Raw genomic sequence first — 13,638 nt, forward strand, 5'->3', positions numbered from 1 at the left:
CAGTGTAAGGTATACCGTCAACTTTCATCGAAAGCCGCAGCGTTTACCAAGCCGATAGAGTTTGAACCTTAGAGGTTAGACCAAAAACCTGCACGTAAGAGTGGAGCACATCCCCCCTTCCCGAACGAAGTAGCGTGTGAATGTGACGCAAACGCACGCGATGATACGCGGAACAAAAATCTAGGAGCGCACCCATTCTTGCTGAACACAGGGAAGGAGACCACTCGAAGCATGTAGTGAGCATCTTGAAGCACAACTCAGATTCACTTTCCTCCATAGAAGGGCAACCAGCAACGTGCACTGCCACTTCATGAAATATGTCACCGATAGTCTGTTCTTCTATAAGGGGCACACTCCCATCGTAATCATCTTCATGATTTAGAACCGTGTCAACCGTTGCGAGTATCTCTAAAAGAAATGTGTTACCAAGGCATCGCACCAGGTACGTTAAGAGGAGAGTCCAGCAGTTACCGGCATTCAGCTGCGCTCGAATCTGTGCTCCAAAGTACCCCTTCGATGAAAGAGCAGCCGTGATAGTATTAAACACAGTTTTGCGCCGCTTGGTGTGCGACATGATCAACTCAACCGGGGTAGATATTACAGCCACCAGGAACTGATAGAACCTTGAGAGGAATTCCTCGTTGTACACCAGCACAACACCCAAGTTGCACCACTCGCCATCAATCAGACTACTCATAATACTGGACATGTTGTACACCAAAAGTTCGTTACTCTGTGAAAAGGGCGGCGACTGCAAAAATAACTCGGAATTTGTTTCGGTAATGCCATACGAACCTACGCCGGCACGCAAGGCAAATGTGGCGAAACTAAACAAACTATAATGTGCTTCACACGCCTTGTCGTCATGTAATAGTCCCTTCGCCAAATCGCACAACCTCGCACACAATTCCACCAACAGAGGCACAATCGTGGCATCCGCACACAACAGATCTTCAAATATAGCGTGACTTTCACTAACGGCATCAAGGAGCCAATAAAGGGGTTCTGGCTGATGAATACCCTCAGCAACAGCGATAAGGTCCCCAATTAGAATATGCGAATTCGACACTTGCCGGGCACCCTCAATTATGTTGGCGACGATGCGCGGAAACAGGTCAAACGTCGGGAAGCCAGCATAGTGGCGCGACTCCACAAAGAATGTCAGGGCGGTAAATAGCCCCGACCTCGCTGCCCTCTCCTCTTTAGGAAAATCACCGCCAGTCGTACGCAACAGGAAAATGCGGTCCTCTTTGACTGCTGTTAAAAGTGACGTCATCTTACCTGAAGACAAAAAGCAACCGCGTACACCCTGCCCTAGAACTTTCATTAAAAGGTTGTTCGCATCGGAAACAAGAACGGCCTTGTCACTGTGGTACATATACACATAACGCACAAGACTTGCTAGAATCTCATAAAACTCTCGGTACCCCTCGTGTTGCGACTCGTACACGCAGCCACAATAGAAGAAGAGAGAACGCAGTACCCCCACGTGAATCTTCGAGTTGCTCACCCCCCAGTCGGTAACATCACTATTGAAATCGCCCTCGCACACGTTACCAACAGAAGCACCGTCTACGTCTCCACTATCCATGTCCATGAACGAAAGTCCTTCTAAAAATGCTGTTGTGAGGGTGTCTGTGGCAGTCACGAGACCCTGTGCAAACTGTCCGATGATATCAATCACTTTGTCACCGTTCCGCGCCGTGTCGTTAAGCATAGCGATCGCCACGGCAGCAATAATGACAGAGAGACGAGAAAGGCAGACGTGTGTGATAAAAAGAAACACATTTGTTTCCTTCAAAGCACAGGGTAGTGCATCTTGGTTGATTGCAAGAGACAGCATAAGTTCGCCCAGTCTCTCCTTATCACCCGACCCACGCAGCTCTACGCATGCTTCATACTGCTCAATTGTGGTGACTAATCGCTCCACGATTAAACTGTACAAATCTATTTGTTCACAAAAAAACATTTCCGCTATAGGGAGTAGTGTCTTCTCGTTGTGTAACATGACACCTACATCCGACCGAAGTTCATTGGAATCCTCCTGTAAATGGGCCTTGCTAACAACGTTCTCAAAGTAACACTGCCCAACCCGGAGAAGTGTTGATGCAAGCGGTAACGCCCGTGGATCCTCGCATCCTTGACCATTTAAGGCAACTACGCGCGGAATTACCCGATCACCGAATAGGTAGAAGAGATGCATGACCTCCCGCCGGATTTCCTCCTCATCATCATCCCAGCGGTCTAGCAACCCCTGAGCAGCTCCCGCCCACATTTCAATCAACTGCGGACGGTTGTACAAGTACACTGACACCTTCCCCTCATCGCGGTCGAACACGTTAACAAGTAGCGTGCAACTTAACTGTAGCAAGTGAGTGAGGCCAGTAGAAGTATATAAAGTCAACAGGTCACCGGTAAGTTCCAGAAACATGTCGTTTAACGCGTTTCGTGCGCTGAACCATTCTGGATCAAGACAAACAATAGCTGATACCACGCGTAAAAGCTGCGCGCACTGCCCACCTAACTCCATTGTCGGATCGGCGAGCAGCGCCCGCCCACAACTCTGGGCAGCGACCGTTAGAGCGGGAAACCAGCCGGATGCGTCCTCCAGAAAAACGCTGTCGTGTGTGGTCAGCCGCACAGTGATCAAAGGCTCTGCTGGGGAAGAAGGAATCGACTCGAGGACCGCACAGCAGACCTCCAGTGCGGTTCGCCCATGCTCGGCGATATGTCCTACTCCTAGTTGAAAGAATGACGGAAGGATGTCGTGGACAAACGCCGTGCGAAGGTAGCCTAATGTTCCTTTGGATTCCTGCTCTGCAATATGGTTGATCACTACTAACGCACACTCCAACACATCCTCTGTGGGGAAATGTCCAGTAAGTTCTTCAATAATGTGATCGCCGATCCCCTTTGAGCCCGCATCGAGCGTGACTACCGTTAACCGCCAATTAATATAAAAGGCAGCCGCATAGATCGCGTACAACTCGTTCCTCACATATGACGGGAGCGCCTCCTCCTGCTCTCGAATCCTATTAAGGTAACTCAAAACGTAACTCTGCATATCCCTTCTCTCTTGAGGGCCAAGCTCATTGCTCACAATATACCGCAATGCCTTCCCGATGATGAACCGCAAATAATTACTAGTAGCCTGCGGTAGCAGCAGCTTCAAGGCTTCATAGTTGTCATAGCAGCTCATGGTACGGAGCCGAGTCGCCGCACGATCCCGGACAGTTTTATCCGGTGCCTTTAGCATTTCTTCGGCAAGTTGGGAGAGCACCCCAATATTCATCTGATCCATCATCAACTATCGCTTCCCACCTCCCTACACCACGTCCGAAGATTGCACTTTTTACTTCCTCCCTTCCACCTTCTCTGTTCTTGTATTTTTCAGCTTTTTCTCCGTACAAATATGTGGAATTCTGTCACTAATTGTTTCGGTGGTGACGTAGAATCAAGTAAAAAAAGGACGTACGCACCGACCTTAGAGGATTAAAAGATAACAAGAACAAACAAGTTTTGAGTATTCGGCAGCATGTCAGGTATTTAAGTCCCTCAATGAGATGGAGACTGGCAGAGCGGTGAAGTGGAAATATATATTATACTCACCCTCAAACTTATGCAACGCAACTTCCCACCCCACGCTGCAGTCTCACTAAATCTATGCACAATCCTCATTTTACATGTTGTGCCGTGTCGGGCCTCATCCTGGATATTCATTCGTACAGTGCACCTCCCTACAAGCTCCACCGATATACAGATAATGGGTAGGGCCCACTCCGTAATATGGGTTACATCTGGAGTCGGCCAAAACAAATTTTCATTCAGTTTTGTGAATGGTGGAAGTGTGGAAGAACGCCAACAAACAAAATGATAAGAGTTTTCCCACGTATACGATCTATTATAAACACAGAACAAAACTAGGTGACACTCACGACCCGCTCCATCGATACAACAAATAAAAAATAACGTGGACACCTAGAGAAGGTGGAAATAACGTCAAAACCAAAAGCTGGCGCCCTCATGTGCAGCACATCGATTGGGTAAAACCTTCCTGTACACTAAGTGTGTTGCCTTATGGGTGATCTATCCGGTTCATCACATCTCTTGTCTAACCGATATAGACCAAACCTGCGTCCCCTTGGACTCGGTATGGAGGTGGATTCATCACTGCCGCTGTACTTTGTGAGGGGCTCCGCGGGAGGCACCACAAATCGGGTAGGCGCGGCAAATGCGCCGCGACACTTCCAGACACTGTCATCGACGGTAAAATGCCTTGGAGGTAACTCGGTTCGTGGGCGCACGGGCGAAAGTGTCAGTGGCGTGTGAGACGCTATCATGGCGGCCATGGGAGGCGATTCCATCACTCGCCCTGACGTCGACACACGCGTTGGTTCATAAAGTTTTCGCCTGTGCCAAAGATGGGCTGCCAGCATCCAAAGTACGCGTCCATAGGAGAGCGTAACGGCACAGTTAACCTGTTGCTCTCGGAAGTGTGCCGAGACTAACACGAATATGACCCAGTCTACTCGGCTCGCAAACTCCAACACCACAAGCCTACCTGCCTTCAGAGTCTCTGCACATTCTGGATCTATACCACAGCCGCCAACATTAACATGATTAGGGGAATTTATTAGAAATACGCGATATGGGCGGCTCATTCCCTCAACGAACGCCGAACACGAATGACTAATTAGTAACCGCCGCGCTGCAGAACCGCACACTACACAGCCAACGTTCAGCGAGGTATTGGGGCCTATCACACCATAAGGACACAACAAAACTACCTGGGACATCAAAATGCGGTGAATCACCGGGCCTTGTCGCGTTTTAGCTCTTGGCAAATACCCACGCCCCTCGGTCCACTCCTGTTCTGTATCTTTCTGACATGGCCGCTGTGATTTCGAATTCCGCGCCCAAGTTTCAACCGGAGATGTAACTACAGCATCTGCAGATTTTGATGCAATCGACGCCTCTTTCGCCCCGGTTGTTAAGGGAACCAACTCCCACTGATCTGACAAAAGGTAAAGCATCTTCAACTGGGGGGGTTGGCCCTCCGGTTGAATAATGCTCACGATCAGTCCATGCTTCTCAGCCATTATCACCGCCTGCGTGACAAACGGTAGTGATAAGCTAGTCGAGCTGCCGCATGTGAGATTGTGGCTTTCACACGATGAAGGAAGCTCAATCGGAGGAGCGGGAATAGGGCACCTCTTTGTACGGCGAGTGGAGCCCTCCACTTCATCAGGGCTACTCATTGGCGACAAAGATATCTCAGGTATGCTAATGGTAACTTTTGAACGCTCCCCTGATCGGGTGTAACGCCGAAGGGTTGGCCCACTGGCCATTAAGGTGGTGACGCCGGGTGAGGTGACTCGGGGAGGGGTCGAAAGGCAACTTCTACCGTTGAAGTGACGAAGCGAGGGGGAAGAAAATTTGTTGCACGGGGATTTTGCAATGTAGACCCTCTCGGGGGTATTCATCAGCATTTCAGTGTTGGCGAATTCACGTCGGTTTTGGCTCACCGGTGAACTATACCGACTCCCTAAGTACGGCCCTCCCGTTTCCGCCTCCTCTGAACAGTAACATTGCGGGGCTTTTCTGCGTGGTACCACACCCGCACGAAGTTTGGCTGCACGCCTAGTGCTGGTACTGCTACACGGTGCAGGAACGCGCGGAGAGGACTCACCCGGTGGCTCCTGCAACAGTAGTGACGGATATTTCCTATCCAAGGCCTCGTACACACTGCACCTGTTAGCATAACTAGTGTCGTCACGCTGACGAGACTGTTCAAGTGTTTTATTGATCTCTTCTATAAAGCCACCTAGACAACACTTAAAGTGACTCGCAAACTCGTCGTATGGTGAACCCATTCGTGGACGCATCTATATAAGGATCTAAAAAAAAAATGTATGTATATCTACGTATGCAGTTTAAAAAATGTAATGAATATTTCCCACCCACCACACTTCTTGCCTATATATCTTTCCCTTCCCCCAAAATCTCCACGACGGTGAGGTCCGCAAGACAGTAAATACTTGATGTTTGGGCTTCCCTTCCCCCCACTACCTCTCGGTCTCACAGTTCGTTAGTTAATATTATATTCCTACCCTTCTATAAGCCCGCCCTTGCTTTTGGGGCGGTGACGACAAAAAAAATATGTGCACCACCCGTCTATTCTTCGATACCGTTTCGTTCCGGTCCTAAACGGGGAAACTCCAAGGCAGAACCAGCACCAAACGAGGGGAATCAAAAAGAGGGGAAAAGAAAAGTTACGTATATGTACGGAAGGAGAGAAGCACATGCGGCAAATCAGCAAGAAGAGAAGCACTTCACAATGCAAGAGAGAAAATCGCAAAAGTACACGAGCTGGTAAGACCAAGTTACGGTTCTTAAGTTATAAGTCGTTCCAAGCGCTAGAAGTGCTCAACCCCCCTCCTCCCAGTTGTGATACGCGACCTTCACAAAGAGGAGCCGCTGTAAGCAAGATCGAGTTTTCAAAAACCCAGAGCGATCACAAAAACGCGGTTCTCACGCGACACCAACTTTGCAACCTCACACACACACACACACACACACACACACACACACACACACTAATGATGTTCCTCTCCTTTCGAAGTTTGCCCCGCTGCTGTATGATGCGCATGCGAATCGTACTTGTTGTACAGCACTGCCGACAGAGTTATCAGGGTAGCCCCCACGATAAATAGCAGTGTCATGGGCGTTTCCCAGATGAAATATGATGCGATGCCGCTTAATATCACTGCGCCCCCTGTAGCAAATGTTTTGAGAATGTTATCGGCATACTTCATCGCCGCGGAAACGAGCAACCCACCGAGCGCATTCAAGCAAACAAGCGCAATAGTAAGCCACTGGTCGTATCCCTTCCAGAATCTGAACGGCTCGCGCCCCTGACCCGCATTGCTCCCATATGAGGGGAGCACGTCAAAAATGAGCATGGCTAATGCAGCGAAAAGAATACCGAACCGAGAAAGCTGGATGTTTCGGGTTGCCAGAGATGGTTTCGTTGTTTTGGCAAGCTTCTCGAAATACACTGATGCGTAACTTGAAGATAATGCAGAAATGAGGCACGCCAGTGTCCCAACCACTGGACGCTGAGTAGCGGTGGTAGCTGTATGTCGCGGATTAGATCCCTGCGCCTGCGTTAACAGAACACCGATTGAAAGCAAAAGCAACGAAAGCCACTGCATGGACGACAAATGCCGTCCCAACATGTATTTCGACAGTAGTGCGGTAAACGGAAGCTTCGTCTGTGATAACACCTGGAATGCTGATGCCTCCAGGTTGGCAAGACTGAGAAAGATTAGGTAGTTCTGCGACACGAAGAGGAAAGCGGGTACAAGCAACTCACGTGCCTCTTTGCAGAAGCAAACACCCCACAGCACCGTAAGAAATCCACCACCAGAAGGAGTGTTCATGCACGCCGCGTTGGGCAGAGCCGTCGAGCACTTGCCACCCTCCTGTGATAAAAGGAAAAGACACACCACCATTTTCAAAATTTCTTGATTCAGCACAAGCGTAGAGGTGTGGTAACGTTTCTCTGGAGGGATGTTAATTCTAGAGTATCGTGTTAGCACCACCAACAAGCTATTTTGCAACATTAGTACCACAAGACTGATTGACGCAGCCGAAAGCCATTTAACGGAAGGCATCACCGGTTTAAAGTTTGCAAGCAGCTTTCACACCTCGAATCCAATTTTGAAACACGCAACAGGTCTGAAATTCCCTTTCAACAGAAGGAAGAGCGACCGGTACAGTTTCCCCCCCCCCTCCCTTTTGGGTTTCTTGGCGGTGGGGAGCGACGACTACACCTCTTCCTTTTTGTATTCCTGTGAAACACCGTCCCTTGGTACTACTGTATGCTCGACCACAGCGAGGTAAAGCCACTGAATAAGGTGGGCGTAAAGATCAAAGACACCTAGTCGAATGCGTCCAACACATAAACACAAACACGAACACATACGCTCGTGGGTACACAAAAATAAAAACACACATGTATTGGGTTTAAAGTTCACGCTTTCCCCTCTTCCGCACAGAGTTTGGCGGCCTAACACTGCATCTCAACTATTACGTGCATGCCCTACACGTCCTTCGTGTTCTTCATAAAACACTCCCTCCTTCCTACCCGTAACATTATAAAGAACGCAAATCCTCACCGTCCTCACAACGGCCAATAACGATCTGCGCAAAAAACAAAAAGAAAGATACCGTTTTCATTACTTTGAAAATGGCAACCACGACCTGCTGCACTCATCTAAAACATAGCCTTAACTACTTTACCTCTACCTCCGCTGACAAAAAAAAAAGCTCGGAGTCGCCGCGGTGTCGAAACGTGACACCCCTTGCGCCCCATGGCGCCACGTCGAACGATCTCCGCATCACCACACTAACGTCCTTTCGTCTCCCCACCATGCCGAACTGTACTAGACTATGCGACTAAAGTAATGATTCACCTTTCCCACTCATAATATCATTACCACTGCTTCTTAATTTCGGGAGGCACCGGCTTCTTCTCCCAAGGTGTATACTCCCTTTCATATCCATTGCTATTGTCGCTAACAATCTTACGATGATCATTAACACGTTTGTGCAACCACTCTGAGAGTTCGACTACGTCTGTTGTTGCCTCCCAACCTGGGCGTTCCCGCACTGGCCGCTTGCCCTCGGCGTAGTCCCTCGTTTTCATTCGTGCTTCACACCTTTTCTTCTCAGCTATATTCGCTGCCGCTATCCCGCTGACCGAAGTTGTTTGTTTTCGGGCGTGTTCAAGCGACGACTTTACGCCAGCAACAAACGACGCTGCGGCCCGGGCGGTTGGACGCGGGACATCTAATTTGTGCGGGGGTGGAGAATCCATAGATATCACTTCCAATGTATGAATATGCGGTTGAAGCAGTTGCCATTTGGACCCGCTTTTCGTGCCGGTTTTGTGAACCGTGACATAACATTTTCCGGGGCCTGGTGGGGGCGGAGGACGGCGCTCCATCACCCACTGAGGTTCAAGATGGGCAGCAGCCTTCGAGGTGGGGAACAACTCGCCGCCACCACCACCCAGGCGGAGAAATGTCCTACGCATATTGGATGAACTGTGCACACAAAAATGTAAAATAGTAGAATTTAAAGGTAGGGAAATTAAAAAAAAAAACTCGTTCGCGTGGGGGTATCAACAGTCAGCGCCGTGGAAAGACGTGGAGTTGTAAGTAAAAGAATTAACGGAAACCATAACGATGACAACGCGAGTGCAACAGTGAGCGAAGAAGTGATAACGTGCAGGGTGGCAGCTAAAACAATTTGGGGAATGAAACTCAAATACGCAGCGACAGCTCCACACATACACAAACGTACCAACAGTAAAGGCAATGGAGTAGCCACACTGGGGACGTCATCCTTTTCTCATTGCATGATTGCCCGTTTCGACAGCCTCGTTAAGTGTATGAACGCTTATTTGATCTTCTGTACTCTGAACCTTTATGCGCCGCCTCATGCCGTATTGCCCTTTCACGTAACTATTATGGGGGAGGGGCGCAGGGACGTTGGGTGTTCGGGAGTAGAGCTCACGCTCAGCCCTCTGCTCCTCCTCATATCGGGCGTCCATCTCAGCTCGGTAGGAGCGAAGTTTTTTCAATGGCTCGATCCCCTCCTGTAGTTTCGGTGGGGGAGGGCCACCTTGCACAAAGGATCGACTTGCAGCCTCCGTAACTGTCGCAGCGTCCGACCGCAACAGACGCAGTGCAGGCGACGAAAAGCACCACATCCACACGCACTTCGTCTCTGACCTTTTAGCAGTGATTGTTACACCCTACAGAGCACGGGGAAAAGCGGGAGTTCTGGAACAGTGACTCCATGTGGCCCCAAGTGGGGTAGAGACATGGAACAAAACCATCAAAATCCACATCACTCGAAGGTGCAACGAAAGCCACACTCATGAAACCACATTCTTTAACCCCCTTTTCCGCAAACGAAGCCAACGGGAGGGGGGGAAAAAAACAACAGCCAACTGCTGCTGCTCTTCCAAACCGGCAGGCACACAAGTATGTATCCTCTGTAATTTGTGGACGTCAGCGGCCTTAATGTACCTTTGATGGTTAATTATTCCCTTCCACAGCCCCTACCCCCTCCAACGTGGAAGCGTAACAATAGGAAAGGGGGGAAAACCCTACAAACTGCGGAGTGTCTGCACGATGCCACCGCGGCCGCCAACCCTCCGAATCTTGCGAAGTTAGTTGTTGCGACCGCACTACGAACAGTACAAAACAACAGCACACGAGTACTAAGCGTTGCTGGAAGCACCACGCAGCCCTGTGCTGGGACCACGAGCGTTCTTACTGGTTAGCATCATAACAACACCTTTTTTGAGTACTCATTTGTGCCTCACTTCGCGTTTGGAGTCCAAAAGAGCTGTACCCTTTTCCCGTGGGTAGCTCTTCCATACAGCGTAGAATGGAACGTCGTACAGTCAGTTGGGGACACGCGAGGGAAGACCACACGACAATGCCAGTATTCAACAAACAATGTACACTTGGGTGCATGGCTCCACTACCACCACCACCGGTGCCTCAAACTTTCGACTCATGTGGGCGGCCGCTGACAACTTTCCAATTTAAACTGCGTTTGCAAATGGGACATGAGACGGCATTCGACGTGGTGCTGAGAATTCTTTTGTGGCAAACGGTCCCGGTAACGCCGCGGCGCAAATTGGGCACCGCGGATGTGACGGCTGGAGGTCTCTCCACCCAACAAAAGGCTCAAATCATGTCTGGCGAATAAAAAATAAAAAGAAGAGAACGAGCAACGGCAAATTTGTGTGATATTACTTTAAGGGGGAAAAAAACTCACATAGCGAATCAAAACCGCCCTTACAATAACGAAAAGAAGTTGCCAGTCATTTAACATAGACAAGACACACATTCCACAAGAAAAAGATAGAAATACATGTTTTTTTTCTTTTTAAAGTGTGGGAGGACATCCCAACACCTTTTTCAGGGACTCCCCACGAAATTTTCTAAGCAAAACAGAGTTGCTAGAAAAAAAAATTGTACCATGAACCGGAGAGAACTGCTCAAACAGTATCATTGTCGTTTGGCGATCCGCTACGGCGGCGGGGCGGCTCCAGACGGCGGGGCACTAGATAGCCTTCACCACTTCTCACACGGAAGAAAATATTAACAGAGAAGGCACCGATGACCAGACCGATGACGCTTCCACCCAAAATATCGGAAAAATGATGACGATTGTCACGGGTCCTTGAGGCCGCAACACATATCGCAAGATAAATTGGAAACATGCTTAGGATGATACGCCACACGGGGCCGCTGTTAAAAGCACGTGATAAACCAAGGAAATACATTGTCAGTGGCGTAAATGCAGCAAATGCGCAGCTGCTGTGACCTGAAGGAAATGACAGACGGCCTTCTCTGGCGAGGCTGCACGCATTTGACGGCGGCGATGTCGCATTAAAGCCCTCACGCCTCAACCGATCAAGGAAATCGGGACGAAGTCTTCCAGCGTAAATTTTAAGTACATCGACAATACCAAGCGAAAAGAAAAAGGCGAAAACCACTGAAAGAATCCACAGGTTAATCACCTGATCGACAATAAACTTTCGCTGCACCTTCCTCTCAAAGGAAGGAGCTGGTGGTAGATTTTCCAAGCCATTGCGTTCCCTCACAGAAGCGCCGCCTCTGTTGGCGGCTCTCTCTTCCGACAAAACGTTCGTAGAAGACGTGATGGAATTAGATGATGGTTCAGGCAATTGCTCGTCCATATACCACTCCCCTACCGGGGAGTAACGCTCACGCATTTTCTCGATTATAAAGATAAATAAACATGATACAAGAGCCATAACTACGAGACTCCAGTCAGGGAAAGTCTCCTTCTCGGCAAATGAGTTGTTGATACTCAGATCGTCCCACGAGAATGTGCGGCAGTATGGGCGGATCAGTCTCCCGAGGAGAAATCCAGTTGCACCGAAACAGAAAGCGACAAGGTAATCCAACAACCGAAGCACTTTCGCATAGTACAAGTAAACGGCAAAAGAGGAACGACCTCCAGTGGCCATTTTCGCACTTCTTGAAATGATTAATTACTCCCAAGAACTACGACTTGTATCAAACACGGGGGAAAGCAAGATGTAGAGAGCACTAAAGGAAGACAACAAACTCGGAAAGAAAACACCAGGCCAGAAAATAGGCGGTCTTTCACTACCACCAAACAGCAAACATCACACAACCATACCGTCTGCAAATGCATTATTATGAAACTCAGTGCGCTGCGCCACATTGGCACGGTAACAAGAGGCACACGGCACAAAAAAAGACCATACCACACAACTGCCACCCACAATAACATCTACAAGCCGACAACACGGGGCTCAGCTTTAACGATACTGACAAGTGCACTCCGGTAAGTGTAGTGATATTTTTCAAGAAGCATAACATAAGCCTCACTTCTACACCACCGATAACGCGTGCAAATAAGCCTGGCGGTGAAACTCCAACGCAAGTACGAGCAAGCACAACAAACACCTGGTGGCACAATAAGGAATATCACAGGGAAGAAACTAGAAGAAAGGAGGATAGGCGGTGTGTACACAAGGCACCGACATACTCGCCTCGCCTCTTGGAAAGCCACCACCCACAACGCACCACCAAAAAGGCATGCCGTGGCTACGGGCCTCCTCAGAAATAGAAGGTAACACTGAAGAAACAGCAATGGGGGAAATTACTGCAGGTACGTGTCAGTCAAATACAGCACTCTCGCTGAAAGCGTTGGTATCAATCAGCACTAAATTGTCACTCAGTCGCGCACTACAACTTCTGTCCTCATACACAGCCATGCAGCAGAACATCTCCGCCACATGTATCACCCCACAATGCATGCAAAGCACGGTGTGGGGCGGTTGTATGGGCGTCGATACAGCAACAGTGAATAAAGATGCAGTGTAAACACACATGGCAGGAAGGAGTTAGGGACGGTAAATGCCGGTACAATCAACACCGCTGCTCAACATTTGTACACATTCAAGAGTCCTCATTGGGTGTGTCGGTCCGCCTGTCGTTAGACAGTTTCTCATCGTCGCAGCGGTGTCGTGCCCATAACATGTCACATTTCGCATAGTCCAATGATCCAAGAGTCAAAAGAGAAGGGGAAAAAGAGTAACGAGGGGAAGAAGGGAGGAATCAGATAGATTGGTAAACGCAAAGTTGGTTTCTCGCTCATGATGGGTCGTCAGTGCGCATTACGACCGTTCTTTCCACTGCATGCTTGAAAAAGGAAAGATCTTCAAGCTCATTTTGTAATTTCAGTGCGGCCGCTGGGATGAACACTATCCTTGGTGGTGTCTCCCCTTTTGCGGTGTGGCAATTCCGTATACAGAGCAATGGACGACGAATCTCGACGTACCAAACGGCGTCAGTTTGTGTGGTTACCGATTCGTAGCAATTATTTATGAACTGCCGCTTCCTCTTGACAAGCAACTCCACAAATCTTTCTCTCGCCACACCCGCAATGCCCGCGCAACGTTGCAGCTCCTGACTGAAGTAGATTATTATTGGCGGTAAGGCACAATACCAGATGCAGTAAAAAGTACAGCACATATGCTCTCCATATCGAGTC

The 13,638-nt window shown here is 49.1% G+C and overlaps 7 protein-coding genes and 6 non-coding genes across 13 annotated transcripts, besides 1 other annotated feature; all 13 read right to left on the reverse strand.

Annotated features, from left to right (window-relative positions):
* Positions 1-43: 43 nt before the first annotated feature.
* Tb10.61.3040 (hypothetical protein, conserved) lies at positions 44-3,304 on the reverse strand (the record flags this gene model as incomplete). The annotated part of the gene is made up of 1 exon (XM_822778.1): positions 44-3,304. The coding sequence occupies one exon, from the start codon at positions 3,302-3,304 to the stop codon at positions 44-46; it is 3,261 nt and encodes a 1,086-aa protein (XP_827871.1).
* A 757-nt stretch (positions 3,305-4,061) lies between these two features.
* Tb10.61.3020 (hypothetical protein, conserved) lies at positions 4,062-5,873 on the reverse strand (the record flags this gene model as incomplete). The annotated part of the gene is made up of 1 exon (XM_822779.1): positions 4,062-5,873. One exon carries the CDS (start codon positions 5,871-5,873, stop codon positions 4,062-4,064), a length of 1,812 nt encoding a protein of 603 aa, XP_827872.1.
* Positions 5,874-6,556: 683 nt separating this feature from the next.
* Positions 6,557-6,597: a microsatellite.
* On the reverse strand, positions 6,597-7,676 carry Tb10.61.3010 (UDP-galactose transporter, putative; the record flags this gene model as incomplete). The annotated part of the gene is made up of 1 exon (XM_822780.1): positions 6,597-7,676. The coding sequence occupies one exon, from the start codon at positions 7,674-7,676 to the stop codon at positions 6,597-6,599; it is 1,080 nt and encodes a 359-aa protein (XP_827873.1).
* An 821-nt stretch (positions 7,677-8,497) lies between these two features.
* On the reverse strand, positions 8,498-9,100 carry Tb10.61.3000 (hypothetical protein, conserved; the record flags this gene model as incomplete). Its single annotated transcript, XM_822781.1, has 1 exon — positions 8,498-9,100. One exon carries the CDS (start codon positions 9,098-9,100, stop codon positions 8,498-8,500), a length of 603 nt encoding a protein of 200 aa, XP_827874.1.
* Positions 9,101-9,406: 306 nt separating this feature from the next.
* On the reverse strand, positions 9,407-9,778 carry Tb10.61.2990 (hypothetical protein, conserved; the record flags this gene model as incomplete). The annotated part of the gene is made up of 1 exon (XM_822782.1): positions 9,407-9,778. The coding sequence occupies one exon, from the start codon at positions 9,776-9,778 to the stop codon at positions 9,407-9,409; it is 372 nt and encodes a 123-aa protein (XP_827875.1).
* Positions 9,779-11,083: 1,305 nt separating this feature from the next.
* Positions 11,084-12,082, reverse strand: Tb10.61.2970 (phosphatidic acid phosphatase, putative; the record flags this gene model as incomplete). Its single annotated transcript, XM_822783.1, has 1 exon — positions 11,084-12,082. The coding sequence occupies one exon, from the start codon at positions 12,080-12,082 to the stop codon at positions 11,084-11,086; it is 999 nt and encodes a 332-aa protein (XP_827876.1).
* Positions 12,083-12,391: 309 nt separating this feature from the next.
* On the reverse strand, positions 12,392-12,477 carry Tb10_snoRNA_0050. The gene has a single exon (XR_002989855.1). It is a non-coding gene; the product is annotated as a C/D snoRNA, TB10C4C5 (small nucleolar RNA).
* Positions 12,478-12,637: 160 nt separating this feature from the next.
* Tb10_snoRNA_0051 lies at positions 12,638-12,704 on the reverse strand. Its single transcript, XR_002989856.1, has one exon. It is a non-coding gene; the product is annotated as an H/ACA snoRNA, TB10Cs4H4 (small nucleolar RNA).
* A 53-nt stretch (positions 12,705-12,757) lies between these two features.
* Positions 12,758-12,853, reverse strand: Tb10_snoRNA_0052. The gene has a single exon (XR_002989857.1). It is a non-coding gene; the product is annotated as a C/D snoRNA, TB10C4C4 (small nucleolar RNA).
* A 14-nt stretch (positions 12,854-12,867) lies between these two features.
* Tb10_snoRNA_0053 lies at positions 12,868-12,936 on the reverse strand. Its single transcript, XR_002989858.1, has one exon. It is a non-coding gene; the product is annotated as an H/ACA snoRNA, TB10Cs4H3 (small nucleolar RNA).
* Positions 12,937-13,023: 87 nt separating this feature from the next.
* Tb10_snoRNA_0054 lies at positions 13,024-13,103 on the reverse strand. Its single transcript, XR_002989859.1, has one exon. It is a non-coding gene; the product is annotated as a C/D snoRNA, TB10C4C3 (small nucleolar RNA).
* Positions 13,104-13,199: 96 nt separating this feature from the next.
* Positions 13,200-13,265, reverse strand: Tb10_snoRNA_0055. The gene has a single exon (XR_002989860.1). It is a non-coding gene; the product is annotated as a C/D snoRNA, TB10C4C2 (small nucleolar RNA).
* Positions 13,239-13,619, reverse strand: Tb10.61.2940 (hypothetical protein, unlikely; the record flags this gene model as incomplete). Its single annotated transcript, XM_822784.1, has 1 exon — positions 13,239-13,619. The coding sequence occupies one exon, from the start codon at positions 13,617-13,619 to the stop codon at positions 13,239-13,241; it is 381 nt and encodes a 126-aa protein (XP_827877.1).
* Positions 13,620-13,638: the final 19 nt, after the last annotated feature.

Source organism: Trypanosoma brucei, chromosome 10 (genome assembly GCF_000002445.2).
Source record: "Trypanosoma brucei brucei TREU927 chromosome 10, whole genome shotgun sequence".
Lineage (NCBI taxonomy): Eukaryota > Euglenozoa > Kinetoplastea > Trypanosomatida > Trypanosomatidae > Trypanosoma > Trypanosoma brucei.